Genomic DNA, 15,789 nt, shown 5'->3' on the forward strand with positions numbered 1-15,789 from the left:
TCCCCATCCCAAATAAATCCTTGGAATATATTTACTAAATTGCTGGTTTAAAAAAGGGGAGTTGTTGCCTATAGCAACCAATCGGATTCTTGCTGTCATTTTGTAGAATGTACCAAATAAATGATAACTAGAATCTGATTGGTTGCCATAGGCAACATCTCCACTTTTTCAAACCTGTAGTTAAGTAAATATACCCCCTCGACTCATATCTCTATGAGCCGTATTAATGATTTACTAGTCTCAAGAGGGTTCTCAGTCATTTGGCTTAAAGTTTTTAAAAAATGTCTAATTGCTCTGAAGTTTATTCCTACTTGCTCTATTCTACCAGATATCTGTATCAAGGAAAAGTTTTGCCTACATTGGTAACCTAATGAAATTATTTTAGAAGGAAGAGTTAACATTGTGGTTATGTTTTCGAGATTATTTTTAAAGAAACTGGGAGTTAAATTGTTATTTCCTTCTGCATATCATCCACAATAAAATTGAGAGACTGAAAGAGTAAATAACATTTTGTAACAATATTTTAGGTACTGTATTTCCATCTTAGGGTGATAAGATTGACTTATTTACTTGGGCTGAATATGCCTACAACAATTAAATGAATGATTCACTGATAAGATCCTTTGTATGCAGTACCAATCCAAGATCCTTAGATCCATTTCCTTCTTTATCCAGAGTACCAGCAGCCAATTCCACTTTAAGCAATCTCCTAAAAATCTGGTTGGATGCGCGTAAAACTATTTGCAACACTGTCTCTCGTCAAAAGAAAGCAACAGATAAACATAGGCGATTTGTTATTTATTTATTTATTTACAACCTGGAAATTATGTTTGGCCTCTACCTGAAATATCAAGTTGACAGCACCCTGGAAGGTGGAGGGGGGTGGGGAGCAAGCTAAACCTATGCCCATCGGCGTGGGGGCAACTAATAGGATCAGAGCCCATGATTGGGATGGGATGTAAAGGCAGAGGAAAAGAGGAGATCAAATGCAAGGTCTTACAATTTGAAGGGAAGGGGCAGACTAGCAGGAAACACAAAGAGGGGAGTCAGGGTGAGGGGACTAGACATCTGAAGGGAGAGATGAACATGAACAGGTAGTATGAGGCGTGCCATGATTAGTGAAGAAAGATCATGAAGAGGCAGGTTGAGGAGGAGACAAAGGTGATTAGGCAAAGGAAGGGTAGACTTTCCTGAACAGGTGCGTTTTGAGGGATTTTTTTAAGATTTGCAGGCTAGTGGATGCCTGATAGAATGAGGGAGATCATTCCAGAGAAGGAGGACAACATGAGAGAAATCTTGAAGGCGGGAGTGAGATGTGGTAACCGTAGTGGGAGGTGAGGCTGCGGTCATTGGCTGCCGTAGAGGGCAAGAGGGAGTATGAATGGAGATGAATTTGGAGACACGAGGAGCAGTAGAGTTGAAGAGGTACTCGCTACAGCATTGATTATCAACTGAAGAGGAGTGAGATGGGAGCATGGGAAGCCAGTAAGGTGGGAAATGATCAGAGAATGGATGAGAGTTTTGGTGGTATCAATAGAGAGGAATGATCGGATGTTAGCTATATTCAGAGATGAAAATGGCAGGATTGGGTGAAGGATTGGATGTAAGGTGTGACGAAAAGGGAGGAGTCGAGGATGACACCCAGGCCTCAAACTTTGGTATTATTGAAGATATTGGTATTGCCAACAGTGCTGGAGAGGCAGGGGAGGTCTGGCAGCCTTTAGCCCAGGGGGCAAGCAGACAGTAGCCTCCCATCCTTAAAGGGTGCTTTTTGGTACAATATATATTTATCTATATAAAAAGAGGCTATTTTAGTGTTGCTTAATCCATATATATATTTTTAGGCCCAGGCCCAGAGCTGTATTAAGACTCTGGGGGGTCTGGGCACTTTAGACAGGGTAACCCTCTATGATGTAGCATGGTTATCATTTTAGACAAAAACACAGGCAATACTGTGTGCACTACTGTTAGGTGCACACAGTTCTGCCGTCACGAGCAGTACACGGTGAAGCAGGACATACCTCCCAACTGTCCTAAGCGAAACAGTCACCCAAATTTGGGACTGTCCCACCAGATTCAGGACAGTTAGCAGACTGTCCTGCTCTCTCCTACCTGTTCTTGTTACTTTCACCACTTGTGGCTGCTGGTTACTTTAGCTAATTTCCTGGTTGTCTGGATCCTGGAATATTGGAGGCACTATTTGGAAAAAAATGGGTACATAAAATTTAGAAAACTCCAACTAGTCCCAGTGTTAAATCAATAGCAACCACATTTTATAATTAGGCCTCCCTCCAACCACAACATTAAAATAATAATATTCACATTTGCTAAATAGATCTCTTTCCCTCCAACCAATCCTGACATTAGATAGCAAACACATTTAATATATAAACTCATTTCCCTCCCTCCAAACAGTCCCAGCAATAATTTAAATAGCATTTACATTTAACAAATATTACCATTTCCTACAACAATCACAGACATTAAATAATACATAATCACATTTAATAAATAGACTTCATTTTCCACAAACAGCCCACAATCAATAAAAAGCTCCCAAACCACCCCAGCATTAAATTAAAGGTCCAATTACCCCATTATAAATTCATAGGCCCCACAATCAAATTAAATTGCCGCACCATCACCCCACAAATAAAATAGCACCCAATAATTAGCCCCCACCTGCCAGGGGCGGATCTAGACTTTATGTTTAAAGGGGGCGATTTTGCATAATCACGCCCCTCCTTTGCTCTGATTGGCTGGCCCGCGTTAAACCCCGCCTTCTGCCCGTGATTGGCCCGCCCCCTCCCGTTGGGATCGCCGGCTGGGAACACTGATTGGCTGGCCCACATTTAGCCCCACCCCCCGCTCGCGCTTAGCCCCGCCCCTCCCGTTTTGATCGGCGGCTGGGACCTAGCTTTTTGCTGCTGGGGGGGGGGCGAATGCCCCGATCGCCCCCCCTGGATCCGCCACTGCCACCTGCACTCCACAATTAAATTAATAGCCTACCTCCCACATTATATTAAGACTCCCCCTCCCTCACATACTACATTCATTTACTGGCCCCCACACACACTACATTCATTTACTGCCCCCACACACAAACTACATTCATTTACTGGCCCCCACACACACACTACATTCATTTGCTGGCCCCCCCACACACACACAATGCATTCATTTGCTGGCCCCCTCACACACACTGCATTCACATGCTGACATACACACACACTACATTCATATGCTGATCACAAACACACACTACATTCATATGCTACCACACACACACACTACATTCATATGCTGACCACAAACACACTACATTCATATGCTGTCACACACACACACACACACTACATTCATATGCTGCCACACACACACACTACATTCATATGCTGCCACACACACACACACACACACACACACTACATTCATATGCTGACCACAAACACACTACATTCATATGCTGCCACACACACACACACACACTACCGTACCTCCCTCATTTACCTGGTTCCATCCGCGCGCCGGGCAGTTTCCTCCTCTCTTCTTTACACATGGGATGGTGCACGTCCCATCTTACCACAATAGAACGGCAGACAAAACATATTACATTTTTTATTCAATAAACAAAGGTACACAGCATTTGTATATAATAATCAATTGGCATAAAAATAATTAATATATATCAGCTATAAAAACAGAGGGGATAAATTACAGAATAAGTTTATGTACGATAATCTGTATGCCTGGGGCAGGTGTAAGAAATGGACAGTCCTTCAATTAGATTGAGACCCCAAGAGCTGACTCCTTGCCCCCTCACACACAGGCTTTTTAAGCAAACTGAAATGGGATGGCTTTCAGAGGGGCAGTGTATCTGTAAATGGGGGAAGGAAATGTTCCCTGAGTGTAACCTATGGTTTGCTCAAAAATTCCAAATTTTTCTTAACTTTTCTCAGACATATCCCAGGGACATAACCCCGCCTTCAACACCATGCATATCCTCCAGCACATTTACATGCCAAATATAATGGAAGTACAGTAATATCAAATATCATTCCAAAAGACATGTGACTACTGCAGTTTCCCTGTGCAAATCCTAAATTAGCTTCCTGACAGAATGTCTGCTGAACCTAATTGCCTCCCACTGGACTAATTGACCAAATGTTTATATCTGAGAGGAAGACCTGTACATTTCTATTTATCAATGTAATTTTTTTTTTTGGGGGGGGGAGGGAGCTGACATTTAATATTTTGTTTGGAACCCTTACCTGACATTAAGTTTAATGGAAATGTTGGGACATCCAGGAGGAGATGGCAGAGAGGAAAAACACCTAGGGGTATGTTTACTAAACGGCGGGTTTGAAAAAGTGGAGATTTTGCCTATAGCAACCAATCAGATTCTAGCTGTCATTTATTTAGTGCATTCTACAAAATGAAACCTAGAATCTGATTGGTTGCTAGAGGCAGCATCTCCACTGTTTCAATCCCGCCCGCCGTTTAGTAAATCTAGCCCCTAATGTCTTCTTTGTCTCTCTATTCGAAACCTCTTGCAAAAAATTGTTTTACGGTCTACAGCAGCTTACCCAAATCTTTGGCTGTGGAGGGACAGCAGGTATTTGAGAGGACTTACATACTAGACACGCAAATTTCCTGTGCAAAACTCTTCTATTTAGTGGACTCGACAAGCTGTGTCTATGCTCCTCTTTTGGTCAAGAAGTTCCATTTAAAACATGTTCTCAAACCTACTATAGAGCAACCAAGGCCACCCTAAAGAGTAGTAGTATGTATGTAACTGGCTTTGGTCATGCCATCTTAGGTGCTCTGTACCTATTTGCTTTGCCACTCACATGTTGCAAGCACCACTATAGAGGTGTGTATGCCAGAATAGCCTATAGGTTTATGGATGCTACTGATTTGGAGCATTTAGTGACATCAGTGATTGCATTCAGGAGGATTTGCGTTTTGTAATTTATTCCTCAAGTTAAAACTGCTCCGCACCTTGAATAGTGCATACGTTTTGTCCATTCTGTTGTTAGAGATCCTTGTTATATTTTCTGATTCCCTGTATCTAGACCTGGTTGTTCTGACCCTGTTTGTTTGCTTTTAATGCTGAGCTTAACCTAGTAACTCATTTATGAATCTTTGCATCCCACCCTGCCATGCACCAGAGCTGACAGCTTCAGTCTGCACTTGCCCACCATCCTGTTAGTCAGCAGCTGCCTAGCAAAACTACCCTGGTGTTCCCAACTTGCAAGTCTCCTGTGATGAAGTGCATTGCTCTCTTGCGTATAGATGTACATATGTGTATATATACAGAATATATATATATATATATATATATATATATATATATATATATATATATATACTGTACATATGTATTGTCTATGACTCATACTTTTTTAAAACAGGGAACAGGTAGAACTATGTGACATGATACCTGCTTTGCACATGTTGCATTCAGTGCTTGCTTTGAGACGCCGAATGCAAAAAAAAATTATGCAATTTATACTCCATACTCCTGACCGGAACTCTGGGTGCATTAGGTGAGTCTGAATTCTGGGAGAACAGATTTTTCCTAAGGCAAAACTGGGTCTTTCTTTGTTTACCTGGAGGGGTGCACATGCATTAGTGCCCATACATGGCATTCACGTGCTGGCAGTTATGGTTAACCAGGTATTTTATAAGAAGGAGAATTTCATCAATCATATTTACAAGTTGTGTTCATAACGTTATGGCATCAAATAGTATATTTTAATAGTATACTTTAAAAAATAGTATATTTTTTAAAGACATGCTTGTGTGTTTCCCAAACTATCTACCAAAATGTAGCTGTTAAACAGATTACACACCTCTTATTTTGTTCTAATATGATCTTATTAGTATGTTTATAGAGACTGAAAATTCTTCCCATTTTACTTACAAGCAGGAGTCTTGTAGACTTGATTTAACTATACTATATTTCCATGTAAAAATAAATAGGAAAAATTAGCTCTTAACGATTGCTTTGCTTAACTAGAGATAAAATGAATTCACGCTCTATAGACTTTTTTATATTAGCTGTATGGAGGTGCATGTGTTCACATCATAATTCAAACAACATTGCTGCCCTCTTATCCTGGGCTTTGGGTAATGTAGTATTTTAACAGTGCATTATTACAGTGTTTTATTATACCTATTTGTCCAGAACAAAAGTGAATCCTTTATACATTTTGTACCTTTTATTGGACCAATGTAAAACATTATTCAAAGGTATTTTTACACACGACCATAAATTCTGAATCTTTAGATGTGGTATCAGAAAATAAGACTTTTACAGCAATTATATTTTGCTTCAGATAACCCTGACAAAAATGCTGTTGTGAAATAAACATGTAGGATGATAATTAAAATTGTCACTCAGGCAGCTCTAACAATAATGAAAAAAAGGTGAAAAAGTCGAGCTTAAATTATATGCAGTGACAAAATAGTGACAGATTTATTATGCGTGTAACTTGTAAATATATAATTATCTATGTCTGTTTGGTATAATGTAATGCAGGTTATACTGTAAAGTTCTTTTCTTCTAGGGAGAAACTGGTCCCATGGGACTACCAGGCCTGGAAGGTCTCCCAGGGGAAAAGGTATGAGAATCATTTCCTTGTTCTACAGCTTTATCATGTACTGTGTTTATTGTTTTTTTTCCCTGTAAAAATGACTTTTTTTTTCACTTAGAAAAGTGTTTTTAGTCCCTGTACCAAGTGGTGTATTCTGTGATGAAGCCATATTGTAGTTCCTATCATCGGAACATAAACCTTTGTGCTCAGAATAAGAGTTAAAAAGCAGTACCTAATTTCTGTATGTCCATAATTTTATTACAGCTTTGATCAGCCTGTGCATACATATAAGCCACAAGCCTTGATGACGTATAAACAAATGGATAGATTATATATGCAATTATACATGAAAGCAATTAATTCATGTTTGAACACCTAGATAAAGAAAGGATGTTATTTGATTTTGGTTGTGAACAAGTAACATGTGAGGCTTTAGAACCTAGACATCTGGGGCCTGATTCATTAAGGATCTTAAATTAAGAAGTCTCTTATTTAAGTCTCCTGGACAAAACCATGTTACAATGCAAGGGGTGCAAATTAGTTTTCTGTTTTGCACATAAGTTAAATACTGACTTGATAGCCTATTTGTACACTGAAATTTAAAGTTGATATTTGTGTGCTACAAAAAAAAAAAAAACAGTATGTAACTTATGTGCAAAACAGAAAACTAATTTTCACCCTTTGCATTGTAACATGGTTTTGTCCAGGAGACTTAATTAAGAAACTTCTTAATTTAACATGCATACTGTTAATATATGTGGGCAGATTCAGTAAGTATGAAGCCTTAACACCTTCTACAATTAAAGTGCTGGGGGGGAGGGTGTATATGTATATATAGAGAGACAAGGTGTGTGTGTGTGTGTGTGTGTGTGTGTGTGTGTATATATATATATATATATATATATATATATATATATATACACACACACATAAATATAGATGGATAATGTATATATACACACTACACTAACAAAGACCTAGCAATAACATCAGATTTAAAATGTTTCCTGAAGTATTTCCCAAAGGCACATAATATGACCAGAGGGCTCCTAAAAGGTAGAAACTCTAAGTGTGGTAACTAAACACATTATCATTTAACTTACCATGCAAAATCTTTTTGCTATAACATATTTGTAATGGGGCACACATACTGCAAAGGACTTTTGCATGCTGAATTGATTCAGCACTGCATACCTTCCACTGAGGTTCACTTAACCTCATGCAATAATGTTTACATATGTGTAGAACAAAGACATAACAGAGGATTCAGACTGGAGAGATTACAAGTGTCAGATGGATTAGCTAATGAATTATATTCTTGACTAAACATTGACAAAATGTATAAGACAAACTGCTGTTCTTTGAGCCATAAATATATCATTTGTCTCTCTTGTTTCATAAATAAAGCATGCTCTGGATTGCTAAACAGGATTGTGTGTATTATTTGTGTCCTAGGGAGATCGAGGACAAATTGGTCCACCGGGAATTGCCGGGATACCAGTGAGTAGATTTGGCAGCTTTTAAACTTCAATAGTGAGCAATGCTGAAAATGCATATAGATGACAATTATTCTATATATTCAACCATCTGTACTAAGCAAAATGTTTGCTGTTAAAATGCTTAGATTTTATTTTGTATAAAATCTGATCCTAAATAAATGTATTTGAATTGTGTTGTTATGACTAGGCAAATGACATTCCAAGCATGCAAAGGTATAATATAAAATTACATTTCCAGTTCTGTTTGTTAAACAAATGCCACAGCTACAAAAATGACGTTATGAACTTATTGTAATATTAGTAATGCAAGCCCACTTTCCTTAAATTCACTTCAGTATTTGAAGATAAAATATCCCACTATAATCTCATTCAGTATTTTTATTTCTTTTAGCTGTATTTTTAATTTTATACAGTTTTCAATGTTTTCATATATGTTACTATTTATTATTAAATATTTCAAATTGTATAATTTTCCCTTAAGTACCTGATACAAGGCATCAATTTATTTTTTTCATTCTGTCTACCAATGAGACACTTTGTATTAATTACTGAATTCATTTTGTTAGCTATATAGAAACGTATTTGCTGATATAAGGATTTAAAAATCTATTTGTCATGATGTAGTGTAAGTATTTGTACAGTAATTTGTCTGTAGTTCATGTATTTGTGCAACATTTTATAATAAGGTTTATATTTTCTAAATACCCAACACATCCCTCAACTTATTGCAATATTCTTTGCCACTTCTCTTATTTGTGTAAGTCCTACACTGGACATTTCTCTTAACTTTTTATTGCTTTGCATACAGTAGAAAACAGTTTCTAGCAGTTAAATATTTTGCACAGATGTTTCTTTATCTCTCCTTCACTACCTCTTATTTAGCCAACCTTAAACATTTACAGACTATTCCATATATTCCTTGTTATGTTAGATGTTAAGCTTTTCTGGGATGTTTCTCATCTTATGTCATTTGTTCTTAGAGATGTGCATGTGCAGAGAACACACATGTACATTACACTGGGTCAGTGTGCACGCACATAATAACTACACACAGGATTAGGGTATTATACTCAGGATTAGATTGCTGAGTCCACAGTGTCAATGGGAACAGAGCCACAGTTTATGCTAAGCTTCCTGTAAGACGTCTTTCCAGATCTCCCTGGGCACACAAACCCGCACAAAACACTATGGACTATCTATGCTCTTTATATAGAACTAAAAAGAATTTTCCACCCCTGCCATAATTTCAAATGGACATTTGAATGACTGGACCAATCCTAAGGGTGATGGGAGCAGGGGGTAGACTGCACTGAACCACTCAGTCAGGGCTAGAATTGACTGGGCCAATGGGGCAGGTACATTTTGAGCACCTTATTTCTCCTCTAGCCAGGCATTATGACAAAGCCTCCCTCTTATAAGCAGGGATGATCCAAATGCAGTGATGTTGTATATTTATAGTTGCCATCATGGCGCAGCTCTGAACATAATGAACTGTTGGTTAGCTGTTGATGGGGTGTCAGAAAAAAGTTTGAAGCATTTCCTGTTTCTCTCATAATCTTATACGTTTTCATATTGTTATGGACCGAGTAGCGTGAGATCCTCAACTGCTAGAACTGCTTCATGAGATGTTCATCTTTGGTAGCCCCCTTTCCAAGGAACTAGTTATGTTCCACAGTACTCAGTTGACCCTGGACTTAAGCTTGGGTAGTAGCGTTTGTTGATCTAGCACTTGCCCGATGGAGTAGACAAAACATGGTAGGAGGTATTGAGAAACCAGGATGTTATTGGCAGAACTCTGAACCAGACAGGCAAGGGTAAATGCAGAGTAACAGACAGGCCTATGTCAGAAGCAGGAGAAATCAACAGTTCCTTTTAAACAAGCCAGAGGTGAGGGTAGGTAGAGATATTAAAGTTGTTCTGTAAAACAAGCTGAGGTCAAAACACAGGAGAAGACAGCAGTTCCTTTAAACAGTCTGGGTCAAAAATTAATAGCAGGACAGGTCAGGATACTAGGCACACAAGATCAAGCAAGAACTATCACCAGCATTGGAATGGTGATAGGAAGTAGTTTATAAAGTCAGCAAAGCCAATCACAAGACTGCTGGATGATTAGCTGCATCAGTTCAGCAGTAATTGTACAACTGATGCTGTCTCCATAGCAGACAATTGACATGCCACATCCTATTGAACTCTATAACATGCTGGATAAATTTTCCACACATGTTTATCCTAACATATATCTAGAAGGTGAGATGTGGCCATCAAATGCATACCAATCAGATGTTGGTCAGTATAAGCTGTTTTTTTGGGCCCAATGACACTGCTGTTTGTGGCCGATTATATGGATAACATCCATGTCATGCTCATTAAACATTGGGCAACCTCACATGCTATGTGGATGGGGGCATTGTAATCCTTGAAGGCAACGCTCCGGCCAGGAAAAAGTGCTGCAAAATGGGGCAAAGAAGATGACTCTGTACAATTAAGTAAACATCAGAACCCATCACTGTTGCAAACAAGCACTCTGATCATATCCGCTTTCCTCCACTGCTTGGTAGTCCATTGCCTGTGATCTCTTCATCTCTGTCTGATGGGAAACTACCATTGTTGCAGTAGGTGTAGTGGCTAGAGAGCCAGAGAGTGAGGCCTGTATCTGCTGCACACTCATCAACTGTAGTTCTATCACTATCTGCACCCACAGTGATCTAACAGTCTGTACAATGAAGCCCAAATACATTATCACTGCTCGCGTGCAATCCCCAGTGGATGCTCAGAAGAGTAGAAAGGGGGCTGTATGGGGATGATCCCACGCCCTCCCCACAAAAAAAATTTTTCTATGGGGCCCAACAATATAGTGTTCTACCCTGATCACTGTACACATAAACATGCAGTGCCAGGTGTGCCGGTTTATGTACTGTAACCCTGTGGAGCTCTCGTCAGATCATTTTTTATGAAACTGGATGCTTTGTCCACAGGTTCAAAATTGATGTTAATTAATCTTCAGTTGATACTTGTTTTACCTAGCACTTTGAAGTAATACATGGATATCACAAACCTAAATTATACTCTTTGTACTCTAATGTTGCCTTTTCCTGTTGATCAGTTTAATGCTAACATCACGTAGACATTATTAGCAAACTGAGCTGTATTGGTCATTAGAGCTCTTGTCAAAAATGCCCTTCTTTCAAAGCCAATGAAGTCTTGTCTTGCAGTCATACTAACCATTGTTATAGGCATCCAGGGCAGTATATATACATGACCTTGACCTTGCTGGGATGTTATTTGCTTAATTAGTGCATGAGCCTTTCCTTTCAGTATGCTTGATGTCCCTTGTTTGCCCAGGTACATCCATATTTTTGTCTATAACCTGTATGTGTGGTAAGGTAAAAATGTCCGAGACTGTTCTGTGGTTGGTTTGGTTTTATCTGGTTTTATCTGAAATCAGAATTCCAATGTCCTCACCAGTTCTCGTATATCAGCAGATTGACTTATCATGTTCCGCTGATAATCTTGATGAAGGGACTTCACCAGTAACAGCACATTCTTTCTTACTCTCACATTCTTACACTCATACTCTCTCACAATATCTCTCACTCTCTCATACTCTCTCTCACACACACACTCTCTCTCTCTCTCTCTCTCTCCCTCATCTTCTGTTAACATCATGTGTGAGTAAAGACTTTGTCCTTGTACTATAACTTATTTTGCAGATTATACTATTAGGGGACACCGTTATACACAGTGCCCTGACTAAAGTTAAGTCAGAGACTCAGATTAGTAGACGTTTATTTGTTTTTGTTTTATGTTTGATGTGAAAATACACCTTTGTCTTCCTACAAGACTTTGCCATTAATACATTTATGCTGAAGAAAATACTTCAAAGAAAACTTTGCTATTTATTTCTTTCCCTAAAGAGCAGTGGGAAAGATCCCATGTACTAATAATGCCCAATATATGCGCATTTTGTGTGTGTATGTCTTTTTTAATTACTTGGAATTGGCAATTTTCATTTTTGGAACTCTCTGTATGCACTTTGGCTCTTTCCTTCCTGAAGTATCTCTTATTGGGCTTTGTCTGCTATTTACCCAGTTTACCAAGTGACAACAGAATGGAATCAAGCTTGTTTTGAAGATTCTCTGGAAGAGTTTCTAAGGCTCTTTGCCTTTGACAACCTTTGAAGAGTCAATTGTGGGTCATCTAACAATCTATTATGATTATTCAGTATTTTGACAACTGCTACTTGAAAGCATATGTGCTATGTATTTATTCATTATGTAGTCTTTTTGTACTTCTCACAGGGAAAAAAAATGCAGTTTAAAAAGCCAAAAGTTAAAAAAAAATAAAAAAAATAGATTCTGGCCTTTGAGGAATTCAGAGTGTCTCTTCCAATCCAGTTTATGTAGATGTAATTGAATTTGATTTTGTCATTTTTCTTTACCTTAACAAAAGTGAATTTAATCACAATAGTCTTCACATCACATCTTGTAGCAGGAATTACGGCACTTTGTTCCTGCTTGTATTGTTCTAGGTGATGGATTAGAGTATTGTAGTTGATGATTTATCAGCAGCATGGCAGTAGTCTCCTGAGACTGTGCTGCCATATATGACCCAGCATTAGCAATACTGATATTAAGTTATATATTTCATAGTGTTTGTGCAAATAGAAGAGGTATTTTAGGTCGGTACATCCTGGACCTAAAACATCAATTTATTGAATGTTTAATGCTGTACATGTTTATGGAAAGGAAAACGCTATTCATTAGTTGTGCAGATGAAAGACCAAGCTGAACAGCAGGGATGTGAAGACTCTAAAAACACTGTAAAGCAACACTTTTCCAAATTTTGGACCCAGGAGTTGACACTGAGCACAAATTATCAAAGCAACACTGTACAGGATTTCTTGTGGAGCAGAAGGGGAACATTTATTATCTATGCTACCTTTACTTCAAGTATTACATCTTTACATTTTATTTTTTTTTGTTCATGGTATTGGTTTTAAGTGCACATATTAGTGTGCTTATGCTATGAAATGCATATGGACAGCACAAACATGTTCTATTGAAAGTAGTGGTTGGCGTCAAATGACTGTATCCTTTGTTTTGATTTGAAGATACCCACTGATACACCTCCAAGTATATACATTCTCTGCCAACAAAAGTTCCTTTACTATGACCAACCCCTCTTCTTCGTGACCTGCCCTGATTCACCCTTATTTGGCCAACTCCTTTCATCACGAGGAGAAAAATTTTGCTCCTCTCAATTGGCACTATCTGGACACTGTGCAGAAAATAGCAGCAGTGTTTGCTCTGTTTTTCTGTTTTCTTCTCAAGTACATAAGTAACCCACATTGTGTATAAAATAAACACTTTATGACAATAATAATGTTTCCAATAACATTGGTAACAGTTAAGATTATATAGCTGGGGGTACATGACCTACTATATGCCAACAATTAATTAGAAAAAGATAAAAGATAGATGTTGTATTACCTAGTAGAAAAGAATGATGGCATAAATCTCTTCAGGAAATAAAATATATTACTCCCACAAATATGCATTCCTGGGACCGAGGTTATTGGCAAAATGGTCTTAGATCCCTCTTAAAAAAGATCACAGAAAAATTGTGTATTTCTACCCAGAGCCTTAAGATGTGTCCACCACCTCATTGGCAGCATACGTACCGGATTTACAAGTCATCAGCAGCAGTATCATGTATTTACACCTGCCATGTAGCCTCCTAACTGCTGTATATGCGTGTTTCTGCTGGTCAGCATAAGCCCCATCCCTATCTCTATCCTGCCTGTCCAGGCAGGATAGAGATATGCGTTTGCCCATTTTTTTTTTACATGTGCAGCGCAATTTCATGCAAGATACGCAGGTGTACATCCCACTCTGCATCAACCCCACTGTTTTAATAAACAAGGGGTTACAACTTGATGTCATATTAAACTCAATTTAATAATATTGGGCCATTCATTAAGGAAAGATAAGCAAAAAATGTATTCAATTTTCTTACTCAAGTTTTCTGGACAAAACCATGTTGCAATGCAAGGGGTGCAAATGGGTTTATTATTTTGCACATAAGGAAAATACTGGCTGTTTTTTCATGTAGCACACAAATGCTTGATAGCTTATTTTTACACTGAAATTTAAAGTTGATCTAGGACATGCCCTACCCCAGCTATAAATCCACCCTCACCTTTTAAATTTACCTTCCCCTCCAATGAAACATGGTTTTGCCTTACTTGCTTACCTTTGCTTAACTTTCCTCAATGGTTTGGGCCTATTGTGTCCTTGTGTTCTTAAAGAACTCAAGTTCCAGATGAGCTTGGTTGTTTATAGCACTACATCTAAGGCAAATAACAATTGTAATATAGCAAGTCTAAGTAAATTAGGTTGTGATTGCAATGACACAAGACAAGGGAGTAACGGAAAACTTCCTAAGGAGTGTCAGCTCTTGAACCAAATCTTAGTTATGAAAGATCTGGGTGGTTGGGTGGTTCATAGTGAGTATGAGAAATACATTTAGGCGTTTTTCGTAATTATTAGACAGACCAGGTGGTTTTGTTTTAATTAACCCCCACACCTTACACATGACCAGCTGAGACTTGTTGTGACAAATTGGAGGCAGCTTATGGGATGTTTTAATTTAAGAACTTGGATAAAGTCTGTGTGATTCTTGCAAGAGGAAATACAGGCCACACACATGCCCAGCTGAGGCTTATCATGACATCCGTCATCCACTGTGAGTGAAACTACATCTATACCAACAGTTATCTCAATAAAAAACACTTTTGTATTATTCGGGGGAAGATTAATTTCTTCTTGATCAATTCTAAACCGTCTTTCTCAATCTATCTGTTTATTCACCTTAAAGCTGCACTACCGGAAAATTATTTTAAGGTATCCTGTCCCTCTATCTGGCATCCCATGGACTGTTCGATGCAGCCTATTTCCTTGGGTCTGTCAGTTCTGTAACAGAACTGACAAATTAATTGTGTGAAACCACCTTTATATATTGGTGGAGTGGGAAATGAAAATGAGGATCATTCCCAAGCTGAAATCTTTTGATAGCAACTTGTGATTAGTCTTCACATTCACACCCCTCAGATCCAGTTTTCGGTTGGGGCTGTGAGAGAAAAGCACTGTACAGCCATCTTAACCAGGGAGGCGGTTAGGAAAGTAGGGGCACCTCTGAAAATATTTTCCTAAGTCGTAGTCCAGCTTTAAATCCTTGTAAAACCTTGATTTTAAGGTAGGTGTGATTTACTGACCTTTTATTATTGTACTATTACATGCTACTTAATATAGTTCTGGTCAATTTCATTAAAAAAGCCCATAGGAACAACTGCTGTTTGTGTTATGTAGGATATTACAATTTGATTAAAACATCTTTCTTCATTTTAATAGGGGAGGAACGGAGCTCCAGGTCCTTCAGGAATTCCAGGTGAACCGGTAAGTATGCATATTAAAACTGCTTTGCTACAGAATATTCTAGAGAATTGAGAAGACAGGCATTTCAAAGCGCTAAGAACTGTCATTGCTGATCTCAATTTGGTAGCTGTGCTTCCCTGCGGTACACAGTATAGGTGATTTGAGACCTACGAATCCCAGGGAAATGCAGACACATTTCTTCCAGTATTACTGAGTAGGCTCAGGGGACACACACCATATGTTTATGCTTGTGCCGCA

General features: G+C 38.5%; 1 protein-coding gene across 2 annotated transcripts in view; it reads left to right on the forward strand.

Moving 5' to 3' along the window:
* Positions 1 to 15,789, forward strand: part of COL19A1 (collagen type XIX alpha 1 chain) — a 603,039-nt gene that overhangs the window by 493,385 nt on the left and 93,865 nt on the right. For both annotated transcript variants that reach the window (XM_075202581.1, XM_075202582.1), the window contains exons 41-43: positions 6,573 to 6,626; positions 8,055 to 8,099; positions 15,508 to 15,552. In XM_075202581.1, coding sequence (XP_075058682.1) covers positions 6,573 to 6,626; positions 8,055 to 8,099; positions 15,508 to 15,552 — 144 coding nt within the window. The remainder of the gene's footprint in view (positions 1 to 6,572; positions 6,627 to 8,054; positions 8,100 to 15,507; positions 15,553 to 15,789) is intronic.

Source organism: Mixophyes fleayi, chromosome 3 (genome assembly GCF_038048845.1).
Source record: "Mixophyes fleayi isolate aMixFle1 chromosome 3, aMixFle1.hap1, whole genome shotgun sequence".
Lineage (NCBI taxonomy): Eukaryota > Metazoa > Chordata > Amphibia > Anura > Limnodynastidae > Mixophyes > Mixophyes fleayi.